At 34.3% G+C, this 18,880-nt stretch overlaps 2 protein-coding genes across 14 annotated transcripts in view; one reads left to right on the plus strand and one right to left on the minus strand.

Moving 5' to 3' along the window:
- MARCHF7 (membrane associated ring-CH-type finger 7) overlaps window positions 1–13,228 on the plus strand; it is a 47,631-nt gene extending 34,403 nt beyond the window's left edge. For 4 of the 8 annotated variants that reach the window (XM_036743036.1, XM_036743041.1, XM_036743042.1 and 1 more), the window contains 5 exons: window positions 845–1,014; window positions 4,623–4,732; window positions 7,178–7,291; window positions 9,861–9,909; window positions 12,364–13,228. In XM_036743036.1, coding sequence (XP_036598931.1) covers window positions 845–1,014; window positions 4,623–4,732; window positions 7,178–7,291; window positions 9,861–9,909; window positions 12,364–12,422 — 502 coding nt within the window. In that variant the 3' untranslated portion in view covers window positions 12,423–13,228. Of the gene's footprint in view, window positions 1–844; window positions 1,015–4,622; window positions 4,756–7,177; window positions 7,292–9,860; window positions 9,910–12,363 lie in introns of all 8 variants that reach the window. The other 4 variants (XM_036743039.1, XM_036743035.1, XM_036743038.1 and 1 more) reach the window with 3 other exon arrangements.
- Window positions 1,309–18,880, minus strand: part of LOC118835778 (CD302 antigen) — a 204,233-nt gene continuing 186,661 nt past the window's right edge. For 2 of the 6 annotated variants that reach the window (XM_036743034.1, XM_036743029.1), the window contains 3 exons: window positions 16,996–17,179; window positions 12,147–12,269; window positions 1,309–1,476 (listed from right to left, as the gene is read on the minus strand). In XM_036743034.1, the coding sequence (XP_036598929.1) occupies window positions 12,149–12,269; window positions 16,996–17,179 (305 nt within the window). In that variant the 3' untranslated portion in view covers window positions 1,309–1,476; window positions 12,147–12,148. Of the gene's footprint in view, window positions 1,477–12,146; window positions 12,270–14,365; window positions 16,249–16,995; window positions 17,180–18,880 lie in introns of those variants that run through there. The other 4 variants (XM_036743032.1, XM_036743033.1, XM_036743030.1 and 1 more) reach the window with 4 other exon arrangements.

Raw genomic sequence — 18,880 nt, forward strand, 5'->3', positions numbered from 1 at the left:
CATAAAAAGATTTTCCCCCCACCCTTTTGACAAGAAATCTAGCTAAACTTTAGTAGAAGAGGGCTCAGGTTGTTGGATAGTTGCTGTAGGAACTTACTGTAGCTTTTTAGAATTTCTTTCCCTTCCCCTGGTTATTTTTAGCATGAAGCAGTCTAAAACCTTCTCTTAATCCAATGGTCTTGCCAGTCCAGACCAGCTACATTGAGGGTGCCAAGAAGAGTTGTTCCTACATTATGATAAATTTTTAACTTTCTTGGGCATTAACTAATTTGGTTTGGCTTGTCGTGCTGCTGTTCAACACCTAACCTTTACTGTAATTATGGTAAAGCTATATATAGATATAGAGATATAGCATTTAAAAGAATTAGCTTGATGCGTGCTTCCCTCAGAGCATTAAAGAATTTGTCCTGTTAAGAAATAAGGATGGCACAAATAAGATTGTTGAGGAGAGAATTGGTAGAACTGGTAAGCTATTTTTGTGTAGAAGACCCTGAGGAGAAAGAGAGCATCAGTGTAATGTGAATGGTATTGCTATATAGTACTACATTCAGATAATGTGTGAAGGAAAAAATTATAAATCATCATTATTATATCAGTACTATTTGAATTACTGTTGCAGTACTTCCAAGTGAGTGGTGATATAGTTTTTTAGTATGTGTCTGCAGGCTCCCCTTGGGTAGTAAGTAGTTTTTCATTTCCCCGATAAGTTCAGTGGAAGTAATTGAAAAATTAACCTCTTATAAGACAGACCTGTGAAGTCATTCTAACATGAGCAGGTGTGGAGGTGGGGTGAAAAGTATTTTGTTTTAAGAGAAAAAAAGTCACCATTTTATCTTTTTTTCAGTCTTCTTTTAGAGGACTCTGATGAAGAAGAAGGTGATTTGTGTAGAATTTGCCAGATGGCAGCTGCATCCTCCTCCAACCTTCTAATAGAGCCATGCAAATGCACTGGAAGTTTGCAATATGTTCATCAGGAATGTATGAAGAAGTGGTTACAAGCCAAAATTAATTCCGGTAAGATGTACCTGTTTCCTGACAAATTTTTTCTGTCTAGAATTAGCGTAGGTTTTGCTCTATGCCCCTTAAATGAGGGTTCTGTGACTATGTGATGTATGTTGTGTGTTAGAATTCTAATCTGAAATCAAGAAAAAAAGGCCATTGTTTTTCATACCATCACAGAATCTGAAAAGGAGAAAGAGACCTCAGAGGGACTTTAGAACAGCTTCTTCATTTAACAAATGAAGAACACAAAGCTCAAAGAAGTTTAAACGAGTCTGAAGAAGTCATGTAGCCAATATAGTTCAAGAGTTACTATTGGAGTCTGAGTTTATTGATTCCTTCTCCTATCCATTGTACTTTTCCCACTAAATCCCGTTCAGCAACTTTCAGCTAACTTGCAGCCTCTTCACACATTTACATCGTGGACCCAATGGATACTGGGCATTGATGACCTTAGGATGCTGTAGGATCCTTCATCTGCAAAATCAAAAATATTGCCTATAAAGTCTCCTTCAGTTTGAATCAGCAAAAAAAAGATTACATTATTAAACATAGCATGTGGTCGTTGTACTTCCATGTACAATTGTGTGTATGTATATGTATCTATGTTAATTGTCCCTTCTCTGTCCTATACCACCTGCCATTTGTATTCTGTATTCTAGTTTTGATTCATTTTGCCAGGCTTTTCAGTGAGCCAGAATATATTTAAAGGCAGTGTGGTTCTAGTGAAAAGAGCATAGAACTTAGAAACGTTCCTTCCCCCAATTCCCATTACTCTATCACAGTCATATTTCAAAATTTTTCAGTTAAATATTTGATTTACTGGTAGAATAATTTCACTGTAAAATCTTAATTATTCTCTGGAATTCTCCATTTCATAATTCAGAATCATATTTTGAAGTAATTTACTTTGGCTCAACAACATTTCTAAAATTTTAATAGCTTAAAATTGAGGATTCATTTTGTTGTTTTCAGGTATTTGCTCTTAACTTTAGTATTTTACATTGCTGTTCAATTTACCTCTTTTACTAATTTCCCTTTCAATATTTTCATATTAAAGGCAAATTTTAAGTGAATAACCTATAGTCTGAACACCTGGATCATACTGTTTATGGAACAGTGTGCTCCCCTGGGAGGTGGGGAGAGTAGGGAAGTGGCAGTGCTGCCAGTCTTTTCAACTCTGTAGCTGTGGTACTGAAGCATATTCTTGGTGTAACCTTATTCTCTTCTAGTTGGCTATTTTCCCATATTATTTGAATTATAGTTATCTTTCCCTGTATGCTTTTATGGACTGGCCTGAGAATCTTTCGTTTTTATGACATTTGCCCTGGGAAAATTCTGTGTAAATTCTAGGGTGAGTGTGTTACCGATAATACTGACTTCTACCTTAATTATTGCTAGAATATCTAGCACTTTCTTAACTGTTCTAAGTTTGTTGATCCTGAAAAAATAAAAATCTCAATTTAAACAATGAATTATATAGCATTGCTATAATGTTTTTGTTTTGTTAATTGATTTGGCATGGCATGTGTAGGAATTGTATTTTATACCACTGGTATAATTTTTGTAATCAGTTTTTAATACTGTGAAATTTAGACAATTTTAGTTATTACCAGAATGGAAGACTTATTTGATCTCAATCCATATGCTAAGAAACTTACATTTGATGATTTTTCACTGGCATTTGGAAAAGCTTGTAGATTTGTTTAGATAATTCTATTTGCCTTCAGAAACTTAATCATTATAATTAAATTTGAGTAGCCCTTTCCACAGTTTCCTCAATACTTGAACTCAAACATGTAGAAAAAAGTATGCTTCAATGCTTAAAGAGTTGTAGATTCTAGTCAGGGTACCAGTCTTATCTTTGCCACAAACTGATTGCATTTCCTTGAATAAAACTCTGGGCTTCAAATAAATCTGCAAAATTAAGGTTAGTCGACACTAAAGGTCCTTTTCTGTAAATTCCATGGTCATTTATGTTCTTGTTTCTTAGATACAGATTTTCTACATAAGCAAGTAGTTTTAATAAAAAGGTAGTGTAAGGGAGCAACTAAGTTTGTGGCAAGAAATGTGCTGCACTGGAAAGATTGCTGGACTTCTCTGTAACCTTGGGCAGATCAGCTAAGTCTTCTCTGGGTCTCAGTTACTTCTTCTCTAGATGAAGTATATGACTAGATGACCTGAGGTCCCTTCCTGCTCTAAATCTGTGACAAAGTGATTTCAGCCTAAGACAAATTAGAGTTTTATTTCTTCATTGAACTTATGGTAAAAACCAAGTGGAATTTGCAACACATTTTTAGGTACATTGACTCTTTAGGTGTTCCTGATCTCTGAGTATTCATTTCCCATTCACTTCTTTACCTGACGGTAGTGATGATATTTATCACAAGTTATTCCTGCCTTCCTACATTTATGTTCTCAAATTGTCCTATACTCTGTGATTATTACATTTTATTCTGTTTATTAATAAATTGCCCCTTAGAAAACTACCCTTAACTTTAACTTTGTATTCCTTTAAGAATAACCATGATATGAACAGATGCTGAGTGAATTGAGCAGAATTAAGAGAACATTGTACACATTAGCAGCAAAATTATGTGATGACCAACTATGATAAACTTAGCCCTTCTCAGCAATACAATGATTCAAGGCAATTTCAAAAGAGTCATGATGAAAAATGGTAACCACATCCAGAGAAAAAAAAACTGGAGTCTAAATGCACATTGAAGTATACTATTTTCACTTTTTCATTTTTTCATTCTTTTGGTTTTTTCCTTTTGTTCTGATTATCCTTTCACAACACAATTAATATGGAAATATATTTAACATAATTGTACATATATATGGATATCAGATTGCTGTTTTAGGGAAGAGTGGAGGGATAGGAGGGAGGTAGAAAACTTTGGAACTCAAAATCTTAGAAAAATGAATGTTGAAAACCCTCTTTACATGTAATAAGAAAAAATAAAATGCTATTAAGTGTTTAAAAAAATAACCACAATATATGGTTGATTCAGCATTACTATTAGTCATTTGGAGCTTAATCTAAAAGTGACTGAGGGTTAAGACTATTTTTGGGTAAAGGAAATGCTGCTGATTCAGACAGTGGTGACACCCCTTTCCATATTCCCAAAGCAGTTGGACTAGTGGCACATGAGCCCCTAAAAATTGGTAGGTATTTACATGCCAAACACACTTGACCAGGGTGTGTGTCTCTTCCTGTTTATGACATTAAGTTATTAGAACAGACTTTTGTCATTGTTTTCATGTTGCTATGTCCAAGGAAGACAGTGTAAATTCCATTCCTTTGCAAAGTTGTCTGGGAAAAGCAAACCCTCAGCAATTGACTTATTTCAGACAATAGGAGTTGTTTGTCATGCATATTGAAAATTACCTGTTTCTCTACTCAAATGTTTGTTCTCCTGCTTTGAAAATTAATGTTTTTCATAAATAAACTTGATATGTTAATGATGTCAACTTTAAGATGGTTTGGCATAAGGATGCACATAGCTTTGTGGAAGTACATGAACATAAAATTTAACTTTGAATTTTATTTTTACTAGGTTCATCATTGGAAGCTGTACATGAACATAAAATTTAACTTTGAATTTTATTTTTACTAGGTTCATCATTGGAAGCTGTAACGACCTGTGAACTATGTAAAGAAAAGTTACAGCTTAACCTAGAGGATTTTGATATTCATGAACTTCATAGGGCTCATGCAAATGAACAAGTTAGTATATTTTGCCTAATTTGGTAAGTGTCTGTTCTCTGCTTAGAGGACAACTTTTGAGGAAATCGATTTGATCATGGTCAGGATCCCTGAATTTTAAAAAAAATAGTGTTTTTCATTATTTTAGGAGTTCTTCTTTCAGAACTTATTCTGTGACTTTTCTGCCTTTATCCTTTACTTTTTTAAAATAAAAAGTTAAAAATCAAGTTTGAAAAACTTTCCCAAAATTAGTCGTACTAGTTTTTCCTATCTTTTCTCAGGATTTTTCTGATTCCAGCTGCCTGTTGTGAATAGGTATTGACCACTTTCAAGCACTTTTCCTATACAAATGGAAATTATGAACAGTTTTGTGGCAATCCGCTTTAGCTCCTCTCTAAAACCCCAAGAAAGGAGTAGAGCAATATGCCTTATTAAGCATTCTGTTTCCCCTCATTGCTTCCCCTTTCACACTTTGAATTCCCATTTAACTCTGAAAAATTATTTTTGTTTTTAACATTATACTGTTACTATCCCTGTAAAATATTAGATTTTTTTATAGTCAAATTAATGGTAATTTTCTTCAACTACATTTCACTTGCATAATTCTCTGCCTTCTCTTATCCTCCATAATTGTGACTATAAGAGGTTGAGTTGATTAGTTTCCAACAACCTTTGTTAATCATTGAAAACAAAATTTTAAAAACAGCTCACATTTAAGGAGTTTTTATATACTTAAATGATCAAGAATAAAAATTGAACCAGTTTATTTTTGATTATTTTTAGTAAGGACAGAAAGACTGAGGTTTTGATACAACATAGTTGATTATTCTAGTAATTCTCATTAGAACCTGAAATGCCCAAAAGAAACCTGTTCATTAGTAATTGAGTACCTTTTAAAAAACTTATCTGCCGTATGAACCATCGATTTTTGTGATACGGTAGCTTCTCCACTGTGGTACATTATTGCGAAGGTTAGTATTAGCACTGATGGGTTCAAAGGAAATAAATAAGAAAAGGAGTGGCAGAGATATGTGATTCCCTCCAACTTTTACCTGCTGCTTACTGTTCCCCTTTTGATTTAACCCTTTGTCATAATGAAAATAAAGCCTGTTCTGTTTGGGCAGAAAAGTGTTATCTGTCAAACTGTACTAACAGTGAAGATTGATCTTAACATCCGAAGAGCCAGCCCATTTTGGCAGTTGTATGTGTTCTTTTCAAAGCAAGGAAGACAGTATGAAGAGGAAAGAAAGCCTTTTGCTTCAGAGAATGTGGGGTGAACAGAATTATAGGAATAAACATGGTCATTGATGACCCATTCCAACTTTAGCTTTTGAGTGAGACATTGTCTTCTGACTTTCTTTTCTAGAAGTTTTATCATCTACTCTGGAACTTTTGGTCCTTTAAAATATTCCTGATGGAATGAGAAGGCTGTGGCTCACCAAATTAGCAATAGTCTTATTAAAGTAATTGTTAAATGCCAGGAATTACTGGTAATAGTCATTTGTCCATCTTCCTGGCCTTGATTTGCTTGGGCTGTTATGAGTGATTGACTTTAGTGTTAGGAGAACTTCTTCATTATCCATGATTAGTTATGCAACATGTTGGAAGTGTATATGAATAGAATTTCCTTATCTGGAATGAATTCACACTTAGTTTTTAAGGCAGTTCCGCTTCCCTTTTTACTTCTGTAGAGATGGATTCTTCCTAGGTTAGTAATACTAACATTAGAGGGATGACTAGCTTTGAGAATTAGAGAAGTGATTAAAGATTTCTTAGACAACTTGTTAGCAAACTGCTGAAGCTTTTGCTAAAAATACAACTTACATTTCAGGTGCATTAACTGGACCGTGACAGATGCCAGATAGATTTTGACATTACAAATACTATTTAGGACCATACTACCTATCAAAGTAGTAGTCCACCAGTACTTTTCCAGCTGTTCAGTAAAGAAAGGTCGGTTTTTACATACTGGGAAGTAGGTTTTTACATACCGGGAAGTTTTAGTATCTAATTCCTTTTTCAGTTTTTATGAGTTTTAAGTTATAGCTAAGGGAACACGATAGCCAAGGGAGTAGAAATTTCTGGAATAAGTTACCTAAGTATTCTGAAATTAACAGAAAATTAACAAATAAAGTTCTTTAGCTCTTTACATGATTGAGTCCTTTTTAAAAATAAATTATTTGCCAAAGAACACAATTGTAAAATCAGGTTGTTTTTCAAGGGCTGCATCAGTTATTCCTAAAAAGGTCAGCAGATTTTTTTTCCTTTATTATGCCTAAATAAACATCTTTCCCATACAACAGATGGCATGGTGTTCTGAATGAGAGGGCCTTTCTGAATATTAAAAAAAAAATTTAAACCTTATTCCCTGGTAGGACATCTAATGTTGATGAGTACAGGGAACTGAGTCACTGTATATCCAAATCTCAATTCTACTATTCTTATTTTTTTTCCTCTCTACTAAAGGCGGAGTATGAGTTTATCAGCTCGGGTCTGTACCTGGTTGTGTTGTTGCATTTATGTGAACAAAGCTTTTCTGATATGCTGGGAACTGCAAGTGAAGCTAGCACACGTGTCCGAGTAAGTAATATTGAGGTGGGGATGGGAGAACAGGCTGAATCAGTAGTTTAGCTTTGGGAAGTAAATCATTAACAAATATATAGATTGTTTTAGGAGAAAAGTAGTTTTAAGTGAAGATTTTAAGACATTTACTTTTTCCTGTGCAATGTCCAATATTTTTTCTCTAAAACATTTTCAAGGATAGGGGAAAAAAAGGTTTATTCTTCAAAGAGAGAATGATTTCACTTTGAATGATGACAAATATAAGTAGAATTGTTAATATAAGAGTAAGGATGTTTCTTTCATAACAAACTTCTTATAGCATAGAAATATAAAATATAACTCGCAAATCCAGAAACTTTACAAGAATTTTTAGTAAGGTTATTTCTATTTTAATTTCAAAAATATTCAAAAAATTATTTGATCATGCTAGAAATCAACACCTGTATAGAAACATCTTTCAAATATAGTTGTTATTTGTATTGAAACAGTTTCATCTTTCATTGTAGGTTTTTGTTGCAGTTGGAGAACAGTTGTTTTAAAAGGGGTTAGATGAGATCAATCTAAGTTCCGAGTTTCTCAGTGCTTAGTTTTTGATTAATCTTAGAAGATAGATGAAAAATACCATCTCTCCATTTGCTTTTAAATCAGACCCTCAAATATTCAGTATTCCCTATTTTAGATTGTGAAGGTGAAGTCTCATGACAATAATTTAGAGATACACTGTAGTAAAATTACTAGCAAAAAATCTAGTAAAGTGAATTTATTTTTAACTTGAGCACTTTTCAATGTTGAGATTTTTCATTTAAGACCTGATGTAATATTTCTTTTCAGGCTATGGGATTATGTGCCTGATTAATTTTCGTGTTTGTTGTTAAACATTTTCTTGATACAAGTTATAAGCTAATTTGATATTTTTAAAATGTTTTTGCTGCAATTAGCCTTCTACAGCCAGCTTAACTGGTTTTTTGTGAAGTAAGAAATGTTGTAGTTTTATCTAGTACTACCTTTCAAAATTTTTTGCAAATGTAACACCATTTTTATGCTTCCAAATTATACTGTTAACTCGAATGTTAGGTACTATCTTATGTTTACAGGGCACTTGAATCGCATTCTATATGCCCTTATAAACTACTTGAACGATTATCCCAGCAAGTAGTAATTATCATAGGTAGTACTTGATTCATCATCATACCAAGCAAGTCTTGGTCTCAAATCTTTTTTTGGTGATTACATGTCACCATTAAGGATTTGTTTATTTTGGTTAGCTTTTAGACTTTATATTACTAGACATTATTAATATTTTGAAATACACTTGCCTGAATATACCTGCTCATGTAGTGTCTTAATGATTTATTTTACATTTGACTCTATTCCTTGTTAAGTAGAACTAGAAGGTTCCCTAATGTAGGCTATAATGTATATATATTTTATATTGATTTTGGAAGTTGTCATGTAAATGAAGTTCAATACCTTATGCTATTAACAAACCAAAATACAAAAAAAAATGGAAGCAGATGCTTCATTGAAGGAAGTTAGTGCTGTCTGTGAAAATGATCAGACCATTTTATAAGTTTTTCATTGTCAGCACTTGATGTTATACCCATCTGTTGGTGGATAAAATAGAATAACAATATTAAAAAATTATTAAGCTATCACAGAAAAGGAATTAAAATTTCCTGACCATATATTCTCTAGAAATTATGGAATTTTGTAAACTCGTAACCAAATTATAAATAGCTTTTCTGCTTTCAACAAAACTGGTAACAGAATTGTTGTATTTGACCATTGACTGTCCCTTTGCCTACTAAGTACCATAAATGTGATTATGAAGATTTTTAGCATAGAATTCAATTTGAAACCGCAATTTTCTTTAACTTTTACATTAAATTTAGACAGAAAAAGTAGTAGTTAGTAGTTCATGAGTTTTTTATTCTATTTCTAATGTGAATTCCAGTTGTCTTATCGTATATTAGCTCTAAATTGAAACCACTTAGTTTCTAGGTTATAGAATTTTCAAAATCAGAATACCTTTTGAAGTGATTTGCTTCAGTGCAAAGAATGAATACTGTTGGATGAAATCTACCAACTCTATTTCTGTTCTTCAAGGGATTGTCATGACTATGTTTCATTTTAGTAAACAATTAAAGCAGCAACTAGTGTTAAGTAAAAAGTTTCCTGAAGACCTAGATTATTGCTAATAGCATGTATATACATGCACGTATTTCAAATATTGCCCTTAAGTTATGTGTTTTAATTGATTGAGGAGAAAGGGGTGGGGAAGCTGTGGCCTTCTGGGTCCTTGGGTGCAGTCTTTTGTTTGAGTCCACATTTTACAGAATAAATACTTTTATTAAGGGGATTTTTTTTTGTGAAGTTTGGATTAACTCAAGAGGGCTGAACTTGAGGACCAAGAGGGCCACATGTTGCTTCAAGGTCACAGGTTCCCCTGCCCCTGCCCTAGTAGCTAGATTTTAAGGGCTTAAAATGATATTTAACTTTGTGTTAAGTAAAATAAACCACCTATACTTATGCTGTAGATCCATATACAACATTTAAACTACTGTATTTCTTTCTGCATTGTTTCTAGTTTATTAACCTTGCAAGAACTCTTCAGGCACATATGGAAGATCTTGAAAGTAGGTGACATTTCCCCTCCCCAGACTTGTCGAATTTATTATTGCAAATTAAACCCACTGAACAAAACCTACCAGTGTACCTCTTTTTTGAAGGCATGTGCTGTATTAGCTTTATTGTCATTTTGGCGGGCTTATAGCCCAATTTGAAAACAAAAGGAGTTGTGGGGGGAGGGGACAGAGATTCAGAGAAACTGAATTTTTGAGAAAAATTTTTTTTAATTGGGGGGAGTGATATTCAAGGTCACTGGACTTGCTTGGGACCAAAATTTCAAGTAAAGAAACCCTAACATGCCTCGAACTGATCAGTTTCAGCTCTTTAGGTGGGATTAAAACAATAACTAAATGGTTTTTTAATCTCATTTCTTAAATTTACATAATTACATTTTTAAATATGTGAAAACATTTTAAGATACTGTATAAGCCTTAAGATATTAATAGTAATTTATCATCTATATGAAAATGTCAAATGTCTTTGAACCCTGTTTTTCCATGTATTCCTCTGCCCTCCCCCAAAACAAAAAAACAACAAAACAAGCCTCTACCGCATTGTTGTTTAGATGATTCCTGTCCTTTTCACTTCTACTCCAAATTATGTCTGGATTATGCATGTTACACATAGCAAAGCAGTCTTTTTTTGTAATTCCAAGACACTTTTTTAATATCTGATTTTTATCAGCAGGTGCCTGTTTTTAAGAATTAGCAATACTTTGTTTATACTCAACATTTATTTTTTATATTACACTTTTAATCTTAATGTGAACATGGTATATAGAAGAATTCATTGGAATGGTTAAGAATTTCATAGTTCAAGTTCAGGAGTGACTATTTCTTAAATTCAGTAACAAGTGAGTTTTTATGAAAAAGAACATAGTGTATTGTACCGTATGTGCTTTTGATGTTGGTTGGCTATTTGGTCTGATAGGTTTTTTCATTGTCCCCAGAGTCCTTTAACATATTTTCAGTTAGTATCTCCCATTTAGCAATTTTTAAAATAAAATAATTTGTCCCCAAATTTATCAACTCTAAAAGCAACAGAGAATAAAAGGAAGAATTATAGAAAAAAGTCTTACAGCATTTTTATAAAAGTAGAAACTTGATTTGCTTGTTATAGCTTAACTTCTTTTAAGAATGAGAATGAAGGAAGAAAAAGCTATTTCTAAAGATAAGTAAACATTGAATTTTCCTTTCTTATGGATTGTTTTGATAATTTTAAAGTAATATTATATCCATGAAAAGGCATTTCTTTGTCAATTTAGAGCTACAAATAGTCCCACACCTGGGACTGGCACACTTAAAGTTGTAAGTTCTTTGTGGAATGAAGTGCAGGGAAAGGGGAATAAAAATGTGAATCTAGATTATTTCATTAAATTTAAAAAATTTTAATGTCTCTTTGAAAGGAATTCCATATTCTAGCAGGGATGAATAAAATTAAGAAACATAATAGAGTACTATACAATCCATTAGAATACCTAAGTGTTGCATGCAATTTCCTCCATCCCCTAACATGTTGTTTTAAATGGGTTTAACTTTGACTGGATATTCTTAAAAAGATCAGTGTTGCTCTTTATTAAGTACAAAACACAGACCATTTTTTTTCCCCATGAAAATTGGGAAGTCATTTGTATTGGTAGTACCCCTTTTTCCCCATCACTTGTAATCCAGTCTACAGACTTTAAGAATAATCCATAGTGCTTTAAGATTTGCAGTGTACTTTTCCTCACAACAACTCTGTTAGGTAAGTAGTGTAAATATTCTTATTTCTAAATAAGGAATCTGATGTTGGAAAAGATTGTGGCTTTTTTACTGCCAAGTAGTGTCAGAGTTCTAATTAAAACTCAGGCTTTTCTAACTTCCGAATTCCTGGGCTTTTCTAACTCCTCCTTCATGGTTGAATAATTCAACTTCCCTTAAGAAATCCTGGGGCATCCTTATGTAACTTCTGTATTCTGTGATCATAGTGAGTCTTGTTGTTTCTTGCTAAAATCACATGAATTTTAGGTACTTTTAACTTTCTGTCAATGAAATAGAAACAAGTGGAATAGAGTAGTTTTCAACAAAGGGTCATGTCTTTAAACAAAAGACATTATTTTAATTCAGGCTATGTCTATAGGCAACTTAACTGATCATTTTAAATAAATTGAACAAATAAACCTATTTCTTGGCACTGTATTATTGCAAAGTAACAGTTTCATGATTTTAAATTTGTGAGTGTTCATAAACTAATAAGCTACTCCTACCTTCACCCTCCAATCTTGTGAGGTGCTTTTTCCTTAGAGAGTTGTAACAAGTTAAATTTTCCGTGGAGTCTCTTAAGATGATATCCTTGAACCTCATTTTGCCATTTTTCACCACATTGTGATCTGAAATCCAAATTTTTTTTTTCAGACATTGTTCTCTGTGGTAACCATTTTATATCTTGGTCATTTTTTGATTCTATTACTGTTCTTTCAACAGCCTCTGAGGATGAATCTGAAGAAGATGGAGACCACAACAGAGCATTTGACATGGCCTAACATCACGTGAGACAAATGAGCTGCAAACAATTGATACAAAATAATAATTTGGGGGGATGGGATGCTTATTAAAAGTACATTGAATATTACTACTTTTATTTCAAACGTTGCTGGCTTCAAACTCCACTGCTATGCCCTGAAATATGGCTAGTGAAAATATGTTCACAAACTGGCAGGTTCATGTTGATTTTTCCCTTGAGGTGAGTGGGAAAGTATTAGCTTTGTTTCAAGTATTTAATTCCCCTCCTCTCATCTTGTGTTCTGATTGCTGTAGTCAGATTATATTTATGGAAGATTATTCCATTTCAGTTTTATCCCTTGTTAGTAAAGAGATTGGATACTTTTGAAGATGGGAGGGAGGGGCGGGCAGAAAACAGTGCGGGATGATATTTTTCTGTTTAAACTTAAGTTGCAGTCTCATTTTGATAATCAATTCCAGTGTTTAAAAAAAATGGAAGCAAGTGGAACTTTCTGAAAAGCTGTAGTATTAGGTTTCTAAAACAAATTTAAACTGTTAATTCACTTAAACAGCAATAAAAGATTACAAAGACTTAAATGTTTAAATGATGGAATTATGTATTGATTTGAAAATCAGATTGTATTTGATATGCGATATGCTATTACAATTCTAAATTTTTATTTCAGAATTCTCTGCAAAAATGCAACTTAACAAAATTATTGCAACCTTAATTAAGCTGTTAATTAAAGTTTTTTAGATCCCACATTCACAATTAAAACACTGGTTATCAATGTGTTTTTTAATGTTGTCATTTCTTTACAAATAAATGCGATGTATATATAATTGATATTTGTCTCTTTTTTTAAGCTTTCAGCTTTCATGTATTTAATTTTTCTTTGTTACTTTAAGAGAAAAGGAATCCCTGTTAATTTTGGTTCCTAGTATAGGCCTAACAATCATGAAATACAGGATATCAGAAAAGCCTCAGTGCAGTTTTAAGCTTTAACAAAGCTTAAACTTGTCATTAAGCTTTAATGACTTAAAACTGCACTAAGACTTTTAGGAACATCTTGTATTGTTATTGAAGGACTAAGTCTCATTTCTTTCTGCAAAACTTTTTGCTAAGAGAGAGTCTCACAGATAACATTTCCATTCTAATGTATCTCTTCATGGGGAGGGAAGGGCTGAATTAAGGCTATTAATTTAATTCTATTACATAGTTAGTAGGCTACTGTGCAGAACAGTGTCAGCCAATGAGACACTCCCTCTGGCTTGGTCAGGTTCTTAAGACTGTATTGTCAGTTCATCCACACCTGAATCAGGGTTTGGTTTAAAACATTTTCTTCCTAAGGTAAAAGTGAGTATTTCTATATTATACTGTGTCCTAGAATTATTTTCCATTAATTGGTGTTCAGAAAACATTTCAGAGGGAATTTAATTTTACTAAATTATGACAACTCTTTTACAAGAAAACTTGATTTGCTTATTACTTGCTTGCCTTTATTTGTCTGCCTTTAAAATAAATATACAATATTAACTTAAGGATACCATTTTTAGTAACTACACTCTTGATACCTCAAGAATGCTTTCACTTTCTTTTCAATTTATTGTTTTTTTCCTACTTCTCTTCCTCCTTACCGCCCCAGAATGGGGGAGAAAACAGGAACAGTTGCAGATCTCCACATCTTCATTTCACATTAAGAATATTGAAATACTCTTGCTTTTTCATGTTGTAATGGAGGATGTAGCTACTACTTGTAGTGCGCATAAATATATTTGAAGCAGAAAAAACCTTTCAAGTTTCAGGTGCAGTCCAGGATGGTGTCCTGGACTCTGTACAGAAGGTTTTTTTTTTTTTAATGTTTTGAACACCTGTGGCATTATTATGAAGCTTCTGAATTGAGTGTGTTTGAGTCAGTAAATATGTAGAAACAGAAAGGAAACTATATTGAAATAGTAAAAAATAAAGTTCACAAACCCCAAGTTTTAAAAACACTTTCCATTTAATATACTAAGTTTATTTGACTATATTTTTGTTCCTGTCATCAAAAAATGTGATGTTTCATCAAAAAATGGTGTTATTGATTTCAGTTAAATTCAGTAAACTCACTCAAGTGCCTAATATGCACTGTACTAATACTGGGAATACAAAAAAAGTCCTTACTATATATTCTGTGGAGGGAGTTAGAGTATATAACAGGTATAGTACAAAGAAAAAACAGTACTACTACTACATGTTAGGGGAATGATGATGTATGTGGAAAGTGCCAAGTTTTCAGTCAGAAGGACCTGGGTTTGATTTTTATTGCCAGTTTAAATGCCTGTGCCTTGGATTGATCACTTAACCTCTGAATGTCACTTTCCTTATATATGTGTACCGTGTAACTTGCTCATCTGTAAAATGAGCTGGAGAAGAAAATGGCAAACCACTCCAGTATCTTTGACAGGTAAACCCCAAATGGGGTCATGAAAACAGAAACAACTGAAATAGCTTAGCATGAGCATGTATAAATTGAGGGGGTTAGACCAGACAAGTTTCTAGGATCACTTCTTGTATATATGATTCTTTGATTTGGGGGGATCAAGAGGTTGCCACCTTGTGTGAACCTGGAAAAGAAGGCATGGATTCTGAGAGATTGAGGGGTACGTTCTGGGCATAGAGGATGGTTTATATAACTACAATGAACAGATGGAATGTGGAGTTCAAGAAATAGCTGGTAGTCTAAGATTGGTTTCCTTTGCAATCATTGTTGAAAGTTATTTAAATATGTGTGTATACACACACACACACACGTCCTTTTTTTTTTTTTTTTTTAAAGTCATGAACCCCAGGTTAAGAACCTTTGTCTTAGGGCGTACGTTCTGATTGTGTGGGTCAAGTTGAGTGTTGTGAAGCAGGTTTTTCTTCCCTCTGACTTCCCCTGGATGTCATCAACAAGCCGTGGTCCAAGAAGCTGGAGAGGAAAAACCACCATGGCATGGGCCATGTCAGTAGCCAGACAGAATTTTCTTTCTCTTTCCCACTTTTGTAGGCTTTATATACATGTCTTCACAGGGGGAATGGAGGGGAATTGACAATTACTAGGAAGGGTTGCTTCACCAGAATGAAATATTAAATGATATCTTTATATAATAGCTCTCCCACTACCCTCATGTAACCTCCGTTTATTTCTTATGCTAAATCAATAAAGGAACTGCCAGAACTACTTAAGATGCCACTGACCAGTGCCAAGTGCTTGCTTTATAAATACTTGTTGGTTGGGTCAATTTTATGGGCTAAATGAAAGCTTAAGTTGTAAATACCAGCTTAAGGGTAAGCCAGTTAGAAAAATAATAGTATGAGTAAATGGATTTATGCATTTCATAATGGAGAATACCTGGTTTGTTTGGTATATGTGATAGGACCAGATACCTTACACCAGGGATTAATTTTCCTAAAAGGCAACAAAGCTGTTCCCCAGGACTTGATTGGTCCCGGTCTTCCTTATTGCAGCTTCCTAAGAGAGCAAAAAGTCACACCTTTGAGGAGTTGGAGCCCCCCTGACCAAGTAGATATCTGAAGACCATGCAAGTCACCATACCTCCCTGCTGGCATACTTCCATATGGAGACAAGAATGTGCCCAGGGTATTTGCTGTATCCTCAATGTGTTTGGGCAAAGTAAAACTTCTGTTAAATGCTCAGTGCTTCAGAGTCTCTTGTCTTCAGTGGCATATTTTTGTTATTTGGTTTTTGGAAAAGGCTAAATGTACAGGACAGTGATACGTTGGAAATAGCTCTGGATTTAAAGATAGTTCCTGGATGCAAACTTTGGCTGCTTCTTACCTGTGAAGTGCAAATGAAAACCTCTTGGCATGAATTTCTTTACCTGTAACAATGAGGGAGATGAACTAGACCTCTAAGGTCTCATCCATGTCTCAGTTCTATATTCCTTGTGAATAAAGTGAGTGGAAAATAAACTGATAATTAAGTGATCAGATTTTCTTGCATGATTTGTAAAGTGATCTAGTGGAAAGAACGTAGGATTTGAAGTCAGGGCGTTGGGTTCAAATGTCACCTCTATTTACTACCTGTAAAGCTCAGGAGTGTATATGTTGTATATGTCCTCTCATAAATAGGTCCCGTGGTGACTACTTTGAAAGAAAACATGTATTTGGACATAAGTTTCAGAATGGTTTTAAATGATCATTACTTTTACAACCACTGTTTGTAATATTTCATGTTTTATGTAAACTGCAGTTGCATTAGCTATACATGGAGCTTAAGTATCTCCCTTTTCAAGTGAGTAACCATGGCTGAGATTGCCTAAATCACTCACATCAGCCCCTCAGTCCCATTTTCCCCATCTGAAAAATGAGGGTGTTGTACCATATGATTTCTAAAGCTCCCAATTCTAACCTATGGTTTTACTTTGACACTATTTGGCCTGTAGGGATTTGTTTCCAGTATGGTCAGCATTATGCAAGAATAATTTTTTCATTCCTACATAAGTAAAAAAATGATTTTGAAATGAAAAAGTTTTCAAATCTTAGAAGTTTACATTTGGATTACTCTTCAAAATGCTGCTTTTGATATCTGTATCTGAAACTATTAATAATGAAATTAAGCAACATACTCATTTTCTTCTGCATCTACTAAAATACAGTCATCATTATAAGGAAGTTGAGGTGCTGTTGTATAAGCTGTATTTGTAAGGCCAGAAGTTAGATTTCTTTTGTAGAGGAACCAAACTACTGCTCCTGTAATTGTCAGGATTGTAGTGCTGGCAATCACCAATGCTGTTATTAAAATGTGGTGATCTGTAAAGGAAAAAAAAAGAAAAAATGATACATTAGGGACCAAACTGTCCCAAGTTTTAACAGCTGAGAAATGCTGGTTTATGAGGTGTGTAACAACAATGCTGCATGAAGCTACTGTGGAGGTTGTAAGGCCAATAACACTAGCATACAGGAGGGCTGATAGCACAGGTTCTTTGATCTGCTTTTCTAAAGAAAACAACTTTATAATTAAACATACATACATAATTCACTTAGTTCAGCACCCTGAACTTCAGAGAGAACAAATTACAAGCAGAAATTATATAAACAGAACAAATAACACAAATCAGCAGATAAGGCCTCTGTCCACAGCAATACATACGTGGTTACCGGAGAGAGAAGCACCAACATCAGGGTTTTCAAAGCTAGGGGGCTCCTTAATGGCTACCCAGAGTCTCATCTGGTGAAATCATAGGAACACTTCTAATGAGTGAGTGCACCCCCCCCACCCCCCAGCAAAATGCTAACCTTCAGGGTCAAGAGGGCATTACAACCATGTGACTCAAACTCATGTAACTTAGGCTTTCTTGTGACTTAAGCAGGTCATTAAAGGCTCTTGATTCAATCAAGGGCAAGGCTCAGTCAAAGGCAGTTGATTGCCTTAGTGCTGAGAAGCACTGCTAAAGAAAAAACAGCGAAAAGTCCCACTTTGCTTGCCATTACAGGGTGCCAGCTAAGTTTTGTATTTCTAGTAATTTCCTGAAGCATATGTCTGACTATGCCATTCTGCTCAGTAAACACCAGTGGCTCCGTCACCTCAAGAATCAAATACAAATGTCTTGGCCTTTAAAGCCCTGCACAACCTAACCCCAGCCTACCTTTCCAGTCTCATTGTACATTTCTCCTTTTCATGTGCTCTTTTCATATTTTTTTATTTAGATTTTTAGTTTACAACACTCAGATCTGCATGATTTTGAGTTCCAGATTTTCTTCCACCCGTCCCCTCCCTCCCTAAGAAGGCATGGAATCCAATATATCTTCTATATATTACTTCGCATTGAACTTATTTACACAGTAGTCAAGTTGTAAAGAAGAATTATGACCAATGGAATGAATCATCAGAAAGAAGAAACAAAACCAAAAAAAAAGAGCAAACAGTTTGCCTCAATCTGCATTCAGACTCCATAGTTCTTTTTCTGGATGTAGAAAGCTCTCTCCATCTCTTTTCATATTCTTAACATAAAGCAATTCTTTGCTCTTATTGCCTGCACAGGTTGTTCTCCATGTACTCCCTCTCCTCTTCCACCTCTTAGAAACCCTCTTTTTCTTTCAAAGCTCAGCTCACTTATATGAGGACTTAACTCTTCCAGGGGCCTCCTTCCCAAAATTACCTTATATGTATTTTGTTGTCTGCCCTGATAGAACCACATCTAAAAGTGCCTGGCACGTAAGCATTTAATGACTGAGTTCTACGGCCATCTACATTGTCAGATACTCATGGATCTGTGATCTCATGGGCTTGTGTGTTCACTGCAGTAATGGCAGAGTAAACTCCCCCTATGCCTGCCTACCCATCTTATGAGACCCATAATTTCACCACAAAGACTTCACCAGAAGTGCCAGAGGCCATCCTCCATTTAATCTAACAAAAAGACACCAATAGAACACTGGCTGTCCACCTATCACCTTTTGCTCTTGACATGACTAACCTATCTTTTCTTATCACATATTTCCTGATAACCT

This window comes from Trichosurus vulpecula, chromosome 2 (assembly GCF_011100635.1).
Source record: "Trichosurus vulpecula isolate mTriVul1 chromosome 2, mTriVul1.pri, whole genome shotgun sequence".
Lineage (NCBI taxonomy): Eukaryota > Metazoa > Chordata > Mammalia > Diprotodontia > Phalangeridae > Trichosurus > Trichosurus vulpecula.